Raw genomic sequence first — 14,048 nt, forward strand, 5'->3', positions numbered from 1 at the left:
ATAAACACAAAATGCTTCACGATTGAAAAATAAATCAAGCGAGGGTGAAAAGGCGTTGAGGTTACACGACACGAGGTGACGCCACATCGTGCCCTTAACGTTGCGACTTCTTTCGCACCGTACATAGCCAACAGTGCTCATGGAAGTTGCCTTTTATGGTCCTCCAGCCCGAGATATCGGTGACGCAGTCGAAAGGAATTATTGCCAGCAGGTAACGAACAACCACCAAGACCACGTTACAGGAGATTGCGCAATGGACGAGAGTAAACGAGAGCTCTTGTGTTGTTGACGCCGGATGTTTGATTTTTTACTTTTACCAGGTAAGGCCCCATTGAGCTGTATTAGCTCGTTTATTTTTTCAGAAGCGACCTGGCTATCGCAAATGATAGCCGAGAGAAAGCGGCTGATCTCATCACGCGGAAATATATAGCAGACAAATAACTCTAAACTCCTGCATACCAGGCGAGGTAGTTAACATCTCCTAGCCACCGTGATAATGAGAGAGACCGCAAAGTCTAAATATACAGCAGGCGTTAGGGTCGGGATCGAACCCATGCCCTCCTGTATATCAGGCGAGGTAGTTAACATCTCCTAGCCACGGGGGTATCCATAATTCGACCCCGGATGAACCTCGCCCTGGCTGCAGGCAGCTCCGGCTGAACTCGAAGCAGATTGCGGTTTCGCTGTTATCCTCCAACCTGACATGCAACTCGTTTAGTCCAGGTGAGCCGTACCAGGTGAGCCGTACCAGGTGAGCCATACCCAGTGACCCACACCGGGCAAACCATAGCAGGAGCGCCGTACCGGGTGAGCCATTCTGGGCGAGACATCTATACTGAGCGAGCCATATTGGGTGGATCATACCAGGCAAACCATACCACGTGGGCCATACCGGGTGAGACATTGGGTGGGTCATACCAGGTCAGCCATACCGACCTTAGCAGTGGATGGAGCGACACAAGCAGTGGGTGGGGCTATGCGAGCAGTGGGCAGGGTCACCTGAGAAGTTACCCGATTAGTGGGCGTGGCTACCATAGTGGGCGGGGTTATCTGAGTGGTGGGTGGGACTACCGACTAGTGGGCGTGGCTGCTTAATTAATGAACCGGGCTCTCTGAACTCAGGCCGGTGTGCGGTGGATAACGTGTAGGGTGGGGGGGGGTATGAGGTCACCAAAATTCCGCGCGGAGTGACGTCATGGTTTTGGATGTGTGTGGTAAGGGGGGGCAGCAGTGAAGTCATAATGCCTGGGGCCCTCTTCGTGGGCCGCACGCGGTTGGTCTCCGTGCGTGGGGATGAGCGAGCAGGTTCCCCAGGCGTGCGTTGTTGCGTATCGCGCGTTGAACTTCTTTCGCACCGTACGCGTGTAGCCAACCGCACGAATCGGAAGGTGCGTCGGGTGGAGGCTGCGGGTTTATTGCGCCGGGCATCACGCATCCAAACGTCGGACATCGCGCCGAACAGCCATTCAATCAATCACCGGGATATACCAACCACCCCGTCACGATTACGCCGATAAATATAATCCCAAGACCAAGTCAACCGCACAACCGATGTATAAAGAATATATAACCAAAATAAATTTCTAGGCATTTTGATCACTTCTACGTTGGTCACTCTTGGGTTCCAGCGTAGATGCAGCATCCTTCTCCAGCGGTGCGATTTTGAGTGCCAGTGTCGTATCTCCGCCAGTCGTTGTTAAAACCTCCAATTCTCGCCGGCGTACAAAGCTGTACTGAACACGCACGTCCTCACTTTGGTCTTGTGGCCGATTCGCTTGCTTCTCCAGATGTCACCCAAGTCCTGCCGTTCCTCCTTTTGCCTTTCCTATTCTCGCACCCGTGTCTCCCGTGCGGTTATTTTCCCATGTCCGGATCCTTCCCAACTATACAAATTCCTTAACGTTCGCAAACCTTGCCGCTTTCCCGCGATTATGCTTCTTTCTCGATGTCCTCCCTTCCGAACTCTGTCGCCTTTGTCTTTTCCACGTTAAATCCTCAGTCCTTGCCACCCTTAATTATACGACAGGTACAATCAATATAATTGCCAACGTAATCAGGACCACCGCTGACGCTCCCGGTGCCATCTGGGTAACCAGCGCATCGCCACGCAGCCTAAAAACATTTGGGTACCTCGCGGTAAAAGTTCGTAACCCCCGGGGGTAAGCGATGGCGAGGTAACCACGGTACGTGCAAAAAAGACGCGGGCATCAATGCACTGAGCAAGTCGTCGGGTACGCGAAGCGGGCCCCATTGCGGCCCCCCCCCCCCTCATTCCGCCAGTGTCCATCGCTCCTCTCTTGAAGCCGCGATCACCCCGCCACCAGCAAGGCCTCCCCTTCTCCTCTGCTCTTCTTCCGGCATTCTCCGTCTGCGAGAGTTCCGACGACGCTGTTGCCATTCCCTCACGAGGTGCGGGTGTGTGGGGGGGGTGGGGGGCTTTCCCTGGGGGGCCATCTATCTGCCCACCCCCCCCCCCCCCGTAGCTTCTGCTGCTGCCGCTTGCTACCCCCGTGGATTATGTCACCGGGGAGCCCGGCTCATGTCCGTCCACAGAGCAGCGGTTCGAGTTTCCGATTTGCACGACCTGAGCATTCACGTTGAACTGGATGCCGGGAACTAAGGGAGGGGGGGGGCAGAAAGGTAAACGCGTTTAGTTGTTGTTGTTGTTGCGTTTTCAAGCGCAGCTACGAAGACTCATTTTTCACGTTGTAGGGTTGACGAGAACGGGAGAGTGTACCGTACCATGAGGGACCATAGCGCCGGGAACGTTGGGGACGTCATCGTCGTTCTCCTGCAGGACACGAAGAGAAGAACGCACGCTCAGGGACCGCAGCGAGCATGGAGACGCACATGTAGTCGTAGCCCAGGGAGGGGGGAGTGGGGAGGGAGTGGTGGAGGGAGGGAGGGGAGAGAGTGGGGGAGGGAGGGAGGTGTCACTCACCTCGTTGGAGGGCTGCAGGTGCGTCAGGCTGTCCTCCTTGTTGTAAAACTCCACGTCGTCTCTTTCCTTCTTGCAACAGCCTACAGAGAGCGTCACGGAAAGTGCCGTCAGCCCCCACTCGTAGTGGCTCCACCTCGCATCTCATCATCAGTGGCTCTTCGTCATCATCATCATCGCTGTCATCAAAATTATTTGATGTGAAAGTCTACGGGCCTCTGCGTGAGTCTACGGGAACCTTGGTGTGATCGCTGTGGCTGGGCGACCGAGACCCGGATTGGGACCACGGCCTCTGTGACCTGGGGCGGTGGTGCCGGTCTCGGTGCGGAGGGCGCTGTGCTTCTCACCTTTGCGGTGAAGTATGCAGCAGAGCCCCACCACCACCAGCACCGCCAGCACCACCAGCGGCGCCACCATCATCAAAATCGACCCTGGGGGCACAGCAGCGGCAACTCACTCTCAGCACCAGCACGGTGTACTCAGTGTCAGAGTGTGCGTGTGGTGGGGAGCGGTAGTGTAGCGGTTACCGTGCTGTGCTACGAACCTGGCTACCCGGGTTCGATTCCCGCTCATGGCCACCGCCAAACACCGGTGACGATTATCTAAATTGGTCCTGGGCCTCCCCTAGGTCGACTCAACCTCAAATGTGTACCTGGTGTGGTGTGTAAACAACATCGCTACTCGGTGACCGGGCGTGGTGTTGGCCACCCGCCCCCTCGTGTGCCGTGCCGGCCTTCATAGGTGTTGTTCGCTAACAGCACTTGCCCCAACAGTCTGCTAAGGCTACACGGGGGATCTTTGTCTTCGTGTGGCTCTTATCTCCACGTCCCTGTGCCCCCCCCCCCGTACACTTCCCCACCGCACCACCCACGCCCCCTCCCCCATGCATACCATATGTGAGGTAGGCCACTCCTTGGTCTTCACACTTTGTGTCTGTAGTCTCCGTGCCATTGGTAATGGTTCTCAATCCAGAATCCTCACAGCTGCACACACACACACGACCATCACCAACGTCACGACCATCAATACCACCACCATCAATACCACCACCATCCCTATCACCACCATCATACCACCACCATAAACACCACCACCGTCACTATCACCACCATGTCTATCACCACCATCATCACCACCATACACCCACACACTATCATCACCACCACCACCACCACCACACCCACGGCACTCACCGCGTGTGCTCCCTGCAGGGCAGCGTGGCGGACGTGGAGTCGGAGTAGGAGCCGGGTGGGCAGGGGATGCAGGAGGTGGCCTCCGGGGGGGGCCCAGGCTGCTGCCCCGGGGGGCAGAGCGGCTGCCCCGAGCAGAGCGGGCAGTCGGGGCTCACGCAGTGCAGGCCGGGACGGCACCGGCACTCCGCATTGGCCAGCGCACTGCACGGCCGCTCCTCCTCGAAGCCGGCATCTGCTCCAGGGGGATGGGCGGGGGAGGGTGGGGTGAAGAGCGAGGGGGTTGGCTGTGTGCTCTGGGCTGGCGTGTCTCCATGCTGCTGCGTTCTCACCCCGCAACACAGAATCAACCTGGGCGTAGACTTGCCTGAATGCTGTTTGTGTCATGCGTGGTCATGTGACTCGTGCGTGGTCATGTGACTCGTGCGTGGTCATGTGACTCGTGCGTGGTCATGTGACTCGTGTGTATTTTGTGCGTGGCTTGTGGTCATGTGGCTCATGCAAGTCTTGGGAGTGATCGTGTGACTCGTATGTGGTCATGTGACTCGTGCATGTATCCTGCACGGCTCGCGAGCGGTACCTGCGTTGCAGCTTCTGCACCTGAGGCACTTATGTTTGGTGTTGGCGTGGTCCATGAAGGAGCCGCGCGGGCACGGGGCGCAGGTGCCGCTCTCCTCCTGGAGGAAGCACCCTGGGCGCCCCCACCCACGCCGCACGAGAAGAAAAAAAGAGAAATCGTTAACGGGCAGGCAGCGGAAAGGCGAGCTCGCAGCCATGCCAACCCGCCACTCGCCATCGGTCTTCCTGGGCGGGCAGGCGGGCAGCGTGCGCGTTTTAATCCGGCCACGTCCGTGTCGTCGGAACCCCCCCCCCCCCCCCCCCCCAGCCACAACCCAACGCGGCCAATGGGGTTGGCACGCGGTGCGTTTGTGTGCGAGCGTAGAGTCTCACCTGGGAGACAGCGGATGTCCCAGGGCCCAGGCAGGGTGCACGGAGGCGACGTGACCGGAGTCCCGCCCACGCACAGCATCTAGACATGGTGAGAGAGAGAGAGAGAGACGCAAGGTGAGTCACAGGTAAGGGGCACAGGTGAGAGACACAGGAGGGGCAGGTCATAGTGACAGGCAAGAGCCTCGGGTGAGGGACGCGGGCGAGGGAGACGCACACGTGAGTGAGGAGACAGGTAAGAGAGACGTCACAAGCTGTCATCTCGTTCCGAGTTCAGGTAAAGTGGCTCCTTTTCTTCCCCTCCGCCCACCACACTCAAAATCCAGTTGGGCCTGCTCCACCGCTGCCGGTAACTCAGCCTAAGGTTTCCTCCGACGGAACCGATCAAGACGTAACTCCGGCTGCTGCTCATGATGACCATGATAATGACAATACTGGTGACGATGGTGCTGACAATGGTGGTGGTGACGATGATGACAATGATGACAACGGTGATGATAGCATACCTGTCAACCCATACGGTTTACCCCGTATTCTTGTACAGGGAAATTTGAGTTTTCATGTCCATACGGCGTACAGACATTTCAATACAGGCAAAAACGTGTTTTTTGTGTCTATTTGTGTTGTGTTTCTCCCTTGTAATGGGACTTTGTAGGATGAACGTTGGCATTTATAAGGGCACCGGGGTGACCAATAAGGTCTCGATTGGTCTTTAATCAGGTAGGCACTCATAAGGGGTTAACAGGTATGATGGTGATGACGATAATAGTGATGGTGATGACAGTGACGCTTATGATGACAATAGGGGTGGTGATGACGATTATGACAACGGTGATGACGATAATAGTGATGGCGATGACGGTGACGATGATAATGACAATAGTGGTGATGGTGGTGCTAATGACAATGGTAACAGTGATCATAATGACGAACGCGGTGGTGATGGCAACAGTGATGGTGGTGATGAAGATACTGGCGATGGCGGTGATGATGACGATGATCATGATATTCTTGGTTCTTTCGGTAAAGTCATGTAGAAGGGAAACAATAAAATAATAAAAATATAAAACAATAAAATGGTATTATTGTTTTATATTTTTTCTTACTTCATTGTTTCCCTTATACGTGACTTTACCGAAAGAACCAAGAATATGAATCCCTGCAGTCACGAAAGCTTTAAATCAAAAGATGATCATGATGGTTGTGGTTGGGGGTGATGGTTGAAAGGGGAGGTCTATGGTGTGGAGGAGGCACCGATTGATTGTAAAGCCGGAAGTTAAGAAACCACAAAACACCCGCGTGTGTATTAACCGCAAAAACAATACTACTACCACGCGCCCGCCCGCCCGCCTTCTTGACGGTGGATGTAAAAGATCCACTGGCGTCTATACTAAACATTTTTTTTATTTCACCAGGCAAGGCCCACTGAGCTCTGAATCTTTTTTTCAGAAGCGACCTGACTATCACAAACGACAGCTCAACATATATATCATCGCGTGGACATTCATAGCAGCACCCAAATACACGCGACGTTGATTCTAAATGTGGAGGGGGGGGGAAAACCCCAGAGGACCCCGAGAAAAATCCACGCAATCACAGGGAAAGAGATGGAGAGAGAGAGAGACAACGCAAACTCCAAATATACAGCAGTAGGCATCAGGGTCAGGCTCGAACCCACGACCTCCTACATACCAGGCGAGGTAGTTAACATTTCCTAGCCACCATGATGATGAGAGAGAGAGACACGCAGACTCCAAATATACAACAGGCAACAGGGTTGGGCTCGAACCCACGACCTCTTGCAAACCAGGCGAGGTAGTTAACATCTCCTAGCCACCGTGGCGCTCCATTGGTGAGAGTCGGCCACTGTGGTGTGTCGGCGTGATGGCCCATGTCTCTGGGACCTTTGTTTTAGCAGTGAAAATGAGACTTGGGCCGGTGTACTTCAACTTATTTATTCCGCCGTTACCGCTCGTACACCACAGCAACACTCATCATCAAAACCAACCCCGTTTCCTCGTTCCACAGTCCCTTTAAAACGTCCTCTCCGCCCTTCTCCACCAATCACCCTTCTCCAATTTATGGCTCTTCCCCGATCCGCTCACCGCACCAATCCGATCAGTGGTCATCCAGCCACCCGTGGGGTTTGTGTGTCGTGCGCCTTCAGTGCTCACAACCCCCCCCCCCCCCCCGATCTCTATTACCTGCCCAAGGCTGCCGTGCTGTGTGCGTGACGTGCGTGACCCCTCCTGACCTCCGACGCTTCCCTTGATTGATGTGTGCGACCCGAGCGTGTCGATGTCGAGTGCGGAAGGCATGCCGTGTTGTTTGTGTGGTGCGAGTGTGTAAGGATGGGCGAGACGATCCTCTGGCAATAAACAGGAGTTGTGTTAAGATGTTCAAACAGCCAAATAGACGCCTTTTTTTGGCAAGGCATCAAGTCTGCAGTAACCGCACACGGCACTTGTGGCAAACAAACATGCTCTGATAATAGTGTATGCATTGTCTTCGAAAGCGATTGGCCCAGCCAAGAGACAGCCTTGTTTATGGCCTTGAGAACCAGGCCTTCTCTGGTCCAACACCACTGGTGAGACTAGGCCACAAAGAAAGCAGTGTCTGGTGTAGGCCCAATGAGTTTCAAAGACAATGCATACATCATCAGAGCACGTTGGTTTGCATGTTTTTCCACAAGTAGTGTGTGTGGCTAAATGCAGTACTTGATTTTTTTAAAGAAAGGTATCTATAATTGGGTGTTTGAACATCGTAACACCTCCTGTTTTTCTATACTCTTTGGGTCTTTCGGTAAAGTCACTAGATAGGCGACTTTACCGAAAGACCCAAAGAATATGAATTCCTGCACAAAAGCTTGAAGTCAAGATTTAACTTCCTGTATTATTGCCCGAAAGGTGTAATAACGCCTATTCCCGTGTTTTATTGTCGTGGCTCACGTTTGCCGAATTCGAAACGTGGCTCCTCAAATTACTGAATTGAAAATCGACACAGACATATACATACAGACATAGTCACACACAGACATATACATACAGACATAGACACACACAGACATATACATACAGACATAGACACACACAGACATATACATACAGACATAGACACACACAGACATATACATACAGACATAGACACACACAGACATATACATACAGACATAGACACACACAGACATATACATACAGACATAGACACACACAGACATATACATACAGACATATACACACCCAGACATATACATACAGACATATACACACACAGACATATACACAGACATAGTCACACACAGACATATACATACATACAGACATAGTCACACACAGACATATACATACATACAGACATAGTCACACACAGACATATACATACATACAGACATAGTCACACACAGACATATACATACATACAGACATAGTCACACACATAGACACACACAGACATACATACAGACATATACATACATAGACACACACAGACATAGACACACACAGACATAGTCACACACAGACAAAGACAAATATCCCCCGTGTAGGCTTAACAGACTGTAGGGGCAAGTGCTGTTGGCGAGCAGCACCAATAGAGGTCGCCACGGAACACGAGTGGCTGAGTGGCCAAAACTACGCCCGATCGCCTTTGTCTCCCCAGTGGCGATGTTTACACACCGCACCAGGTACTCATTTGTGGCTGAGTCGACCTAGGCGAGGCCCAGGACCAGTTCAGATAATCGTCACCGGTGTTGGCCGTGAACGGGAATCGAACTCCTGACCGCCGCGACTCGTAGTGCAGCGCAGACCGCTACGCCACCGCTCACCACGCACACACACACCACGTGTACACACACACACCACGTGTACACACACACACACACCACGTGTACACACACACACACACCACGTGTACACACACACCACGTGTACACACACACCACGTGTACATACACACACACCACGTGTACACACACACACACACCACGTGTACACACACACACACCACGTGTACACACACACACACCACGTGTACACACACACACACCACGTGTACACACACACCACGTGTACACACACACACACCACGTGTACACACACACCACGTGTACACACACACACACCACGTGTACATACACACACACCACGTGTACACACACACACCACGTGTACACACACACACACCACGTGTACACACACACACACCACGTGTACACACACACACACCACGTGTACACACACACACACCACGTGTACACACACACACACCACGTGTACACACACACACACACACCACGTGTACACACACAGACACTCCACGTGTACACACACACACACCACGTGTACACACACACACACCACGTGTACATACACACACACCACGTGTACACACACACACACCACGTGTACACACACACACACCACGTGTACACACACACACACCACGTGTACACACACACACACCACGTGTACACACACACCACGTGTACACACACACACACACCACGTGTACACACACACCACGTGTACACACACACACACCACGTGTACATACACAGACACCACGTGTACACACACACACACACCACGTGTACATACACAGACACCACGTGTACACACACACACACACCACGTGTACACACACACACACACCACGTGTACACACACACACACACCACGTGTACACACACACACACACCACGTGTACACACACACACACACCACGTGTACACACACACACACCACGTGTACATACACAGACACCACGTGTACATACACAGACACCACGTGTACATACACCACGTGTACATACACAGACACCACGTGTACATACACAGACACCACGTGTACATACACAGACACCACGTGTACATACACAGACACCACGTATACATACACAGACACCACGTACACATACACAGACACCACGTACACACACACCACGTGTGCATACACACACACCACGTGTACACACACACACCACGTGTACACACACACACACACACCACGTGTACACACACTACGTATACACACACACACCACGTACATACGCACACACATTACGTACACACACACACCTTACGTACACACACCACGTACATACACACACACACAGGGCCGACCGTGAATCACCAACCTGGACGATGAGGCTGCTCAGCAGGAGAGACGACGGTAAGCTCTTCTGAGTCATCGTGGCTGCCTGCTCCTCGCCTCTCTCCGACCTCAGCAACTCGGAGAGGTAAGTCTCCTCTCTTCTCTCCTCTCTTCTCTCTCCTTCTCTTCTCTCTCCTCTCAATTCTTCTGGAGCCCCGAGGGAGGGAGACAACCACATCACGGCATCAGTGTCTGTGTGTAACGTTATGGGCCTCCCCTAGGTCGGCTCGGCCTCAAATGAGTAGCTGGTGCGCTGTGTGTAAAGCACGTCCGCGAGGGAGACAAAGGCGGCCGGGCGTGGTGCTGGCCACCCATCCCTTTGTGTGCCGTGCCGGCGCTTCATACAGTGAGGGAAAAAAAGTATTTGATCCCCTGCTGATTTTGTACGTTTGCCCACTGACAAAGAAATGATCACTCTATAATTTTAATGGTATGTTTGTTTGAACAGTGAGAGACAGAATAACAACAAAAAAAATCCAGAAAAACGCATGTCAAAAATGTTATAAATTGATTTGCATTGTAATGAGGGAAATAAGTATTTGACCCCCTCTCATTACAAATAGCTCTCTCAAGAGTAATTTTGCTGTGCTTTTTTTTTACACCTGATGAAGGAAGCTTGTGTTGCCTCCGAAACGTCGTGATTTAATTCAGTCGTTTTCATTTATTAAATCTTTTTTTTTCACCTTACGTGACTTTACCGAACGAACCAATGAATGCGTGTCGGTAGAGTTGACCTGTGACCCTGCCCGGGCCTGCCCCGTCTTGTCAACCTCTGCTGGAGCCCCCCACCGCCCCGCCCCCCACCCCTGCCCGCTACGTCATGACCGAGCGCGTGACTCGGCCGCACCCTCCACCCCCACCCCCACGTCTGCCCGCCCGCCCGCCCACGTCACGACCGAGCACGTGACTCGGCCGCACCCTCCACCCCCACCGCCTTTTGAGATGACGCGCGGGACCCCGTGACAGTCCCCCCCCACCCACGAACTTTGGCCTACTCTTCCACTTCGAGAATGGAAGAGGCGCGCGCGTGCGCGGCGTTACCCCCCCAGAAGAGGCAGACGAGGTGCGATTCCACCCCCCTCCGCCCCCCGTGTAGACTTCAACACAGACCGATAACACTGATCACCAGTGGCCTTAGCAAACAGCAGCAGCAAGCGATGAAGGCCGACACGGTACGCGACGGGGGGTAGAGTGGTACTCATTTGAGGTCGAGTAGACCTAGGGGAGGCACAGGGCAATCGTCTGCCAGTGTTTGGTGGTAGACGCGGCACGCTAGCCGTTGCGCCACCGCTCCCCATCGATCGTCACACCGGTACGGTCGCGACGGGCCCCGTGTCCACGTGTGTGTATACATGTGTGTGTATACATGTGTGTGTATACATGTGTGTGTATACATGTGTGTGTATACATGTGTGTGTATACATGTGTGTGTGTATACACGTGTGTGTGTGTATACACGTGTGTGTGTGTATACACGTGTGTGTGTGTATACACGTGTGTGTGTGTATACACGTGTGTGTGTGTATACACGTGTGTGTGTATACACGTGTGTGTGTATACACGTGTGTGTGTGTGTGTCCACGTGTGTATACATGTGTGTATACATGTGTGTGTGTGTGTCCACGTGTGTGTATACATGTGTGTGTATACATGTGTGTCCACGTGTGTATACACACGTGTGTATGCGTGTGTGTATGCGTGTGTGTCTGCGTGTGTGTGTGTCTGCGTGTGTGTGTGTGTCTGCGTGTGTGTCTACGTGTGTGTGTCTACGTGTGTGTGTGTCTACGTGTGTGTCCACGTGTGTCTGCGTGTGTGTTCACGTATCTCTGCGTGTGTAAACATGTGTGTGTCCGCGTGTGTGTCCGCGTGTGTGTCTCTGCGTGTGTGTGTCCACGTGTGTGTCTGCGTGTGTGTATACATGTGTGCGTGTGTCTGCGTGTGTGTCTACGTGTGTATCTCTGCGTGTGTGTATACATGTGTGTATCTCTGCGTATGTGTGTATCTCTGCGTGTGTGTGTATCTCTGCGTGTGTGTGTATCTCTGCGTGTGTGTGTATCTCTGCGTGTGTGTGTATCTCTGCGTGTGTGTGTATCTCTGCGTGTGTGTATCTCTGCGTGTGTGTGTATCTCTGCGTGTGTGTATCTCTGCGTGTGTGTGTCTCTGCGCGTGTGTGTGTCTCTGCGTGTGTGTGTCTGTGAGGAGCGGTGGCGTACCGGTTAGTGCTACGCTGCACTACGAATCCGGCAACCCGAGTTAGAATCCCGCTCACGAACCCACACCGGTGACGATTATCTGAACCGGTTCTGGGCCTCCCCTAGGTCGACTCGGCCTCAAATGAGTAGCCTGGTGCGGTGTGTAAACATCGCCACTGGGGAGACAAAGGCGGCCGGGCGTGGTGCTGGCCCCAACAGTCCGTTCAGGCCGGTCGGGGGTGATCTTTGTGTGTAAATGCCGGTTGGAATCCCACCGGTGGCTCATCAAACCCGGAAGTAACTTCACAGTCACAGTGTGAGACGCTCACCCAACCCTCACCCTCACCCACACGCTCGACTCACCTGTCGCCCGGGCAGGTAGTAATACATCCGCGCGGGGTCGACCTCTTTGCTGGACTGAAGTGACTAGCGGAGTTGACTGAGCGACTATAAAACACTTTATTTTACCAGGTCAGTTGAGTGACTGAGCGAGTGATCAGGTGAACGACTGAGCGACTAGGTGAGTGACTGAGTGACTAGGTGAGTGACTGAGCGACTGAGCGGGTGTCCAGGTGAGTGACTGAGCGACTGAGTGGGTGTCCAGGTGAGTGACTGAGCGACTGAGTGGGTGTCCAGGTGAGTGACTGAGCGACTGAGCGAGCGACACGGAGCAACTCCGCGTGTGGGGGCTGCCCACTTGATTCGTTGCCCTTTATAGCCCCGCCCCCTGTCCCAGACTGTGGATGACGTCAGCCAGAAGGGGTTTCCCCCACGCCCCCTGCTCAACTCGCCCTCATGCCGGAGTGGGGAAATGCAAGGTTGTAAGTGGAGACGTTGTGTTGCATTCCTTTGATAGTTAACACCTAGGAATTCGCAACCAATATCTATAAAACGGGGTTTCTTGGGATAGATCGCGTAAATAATAAATAATATTTATGCGACCTAACTTTAAAAAAAACCCTCTTATGGATACTGCTATTTTGAATTAAAACTTTGACTTAAAACTCCTATGTTGTAGGAAGACAAAGGCGTCCGGGCGTGGTGTTGCCCACACCGCCCCCCTCCCCTCGTGCGCCTTTACGGGGTGTCTTGGGATAGATCGCGTAAATAATATTTATGCGACCTAACTTTAAAAAAAAACCCCTCTTATGGATACTCCTATTTTGAATTAAAACTTTGACTTAAAACTCCTATGTTGTAGGAAGACAAAGGCGTCCGGGCGTGGTGTTGCCCTCACCGCCCCCCTCCCCTCGTGCGCCTTTACGTCATCCAGGGCCCACAGTAGAGCAGGAGAGAACTTCAGCTGTAGAAGAATGGCGAATATTCACGTCTTATCATTTGGTATTTATGTCTTAGGCATTCGGATATTTTAGTATTTTAATTTAAACACTATCAGTTATTAAAAAAAGTTTCAAAATGTAACGTTATCTGTTTAAATGTTATTCGAGTAATTTTATTTATTTTTTTGCGATCAAATTCGTTTTTTCCCACTTGCAGCATTGGTTCAAGTCAAGGCTGACTTGCTACCTGATGAGACACCGCGAGTCGAAACCAGTTCTGAGTTATTGCCAGTGTTGAACCCCAATGCTGCTGAACTCATGCGCTGCCAGGAGGGAGGACGTGCGACTGA

General features: G+C 52.7%; 1 protein-coding gene across 4 annotated transcripts; it reads right to left on the reverse strand.

Annotated features, from left to right (window-relative positions):
* Positions 1 to 1,393: 1,393 nt before the first annotated feature.
* On the reverse strand, positions 1,394 to 13,186 carry LOC142930473 (uncharacterized). 4 transcript variants are annotated; one of them, XM_076072875.1, is made up of 10 exons: positions 12,782 to 13,186; positions 10,210 to 10,370; positions 5,080 to 5,158; positions 4,709 to 4,819; positions 4,132 to 4,363; positions 3,830 to 3,921; positions 3,286 to 3,369; positions 2,942 to 3,021; positions 2,743 to 2,791; positions 1,394 to 2,616 (listed from the first exon to the last, which is right to left on the reverse strand). In XM_076072875.1, exons 2-10 carry the CDS (start codon positions 10,261 to 10,263, stop codon positions 2,516 to 2,518), a joined length of 882 nt encoding a protein of 293 aa, XP_075928990.1. In that variant the 5' UTR covers positions 10,264 to 10,370; positions 12,782 to 13,186; the 3' UTR covers positions 1,394 to 2,515. The 4 variants fall into 4 exon arrangements, with proteins under 4 accessions (XP_075928990.1, XP_075928989.1, XP_075928992.1 ...); XM_076072874.1 differs by having other exon boundaries at positions 10,210 to 10,373; XM_076072877.1 differs by lacking the exon at positions 12,782 to 13,186 and adding an exon at positions 12,440 to 12,723 and having other exon boundaries at positions 10,210 to 10,373.
* Between the last annotated feature and the right edge of the window lie 862 nt (positions 13,187 to 14,048).

The sequence above is a fragment of the Petromyzon marinus genome, chromosome 39, assembly GCF_048934315.1.
Source record: "Petromyzon marinus isolate PM22_M1 ecotype Great Lakes invasive population chromosome 39, UKy_Petmar_22M1.pri1.0, whole genome shotgun sequence".
Classification (NCBI taxonomy): domain Eukaryota; kingdom Metazoa; phylum Chordata; class Hyperoartia; order Petromyzontiformes; family Petromyzontidae; genus Petromyzon; species Petromyzon marinus.

Bases quoted from the DNA above. Each gene is read 5' to 3' on its own strand.
- LOC142930473 (XM_076072875.1), bottom strand. From the start codon at position 10,263: ATGACTCAGAAGAGCTTACCGTCGTCTCTCCTGCTGAGCAGCCTCATC. The intron at 5,159-10,209 runs GTTGGTGATTCA...CACCATGTCTAG, and splicing joins TGAGCAGCCTCATCGTCCAG to ATGCTGTGCGTGGGCGGGAC. The intron at 2,792-2,941 runs GTGAGTGACACC...CGTGTCCTGCAG, and splicing joins ACCTGCAGCCCTCCAACGAG to GAGAACGACGATGACGTCCC.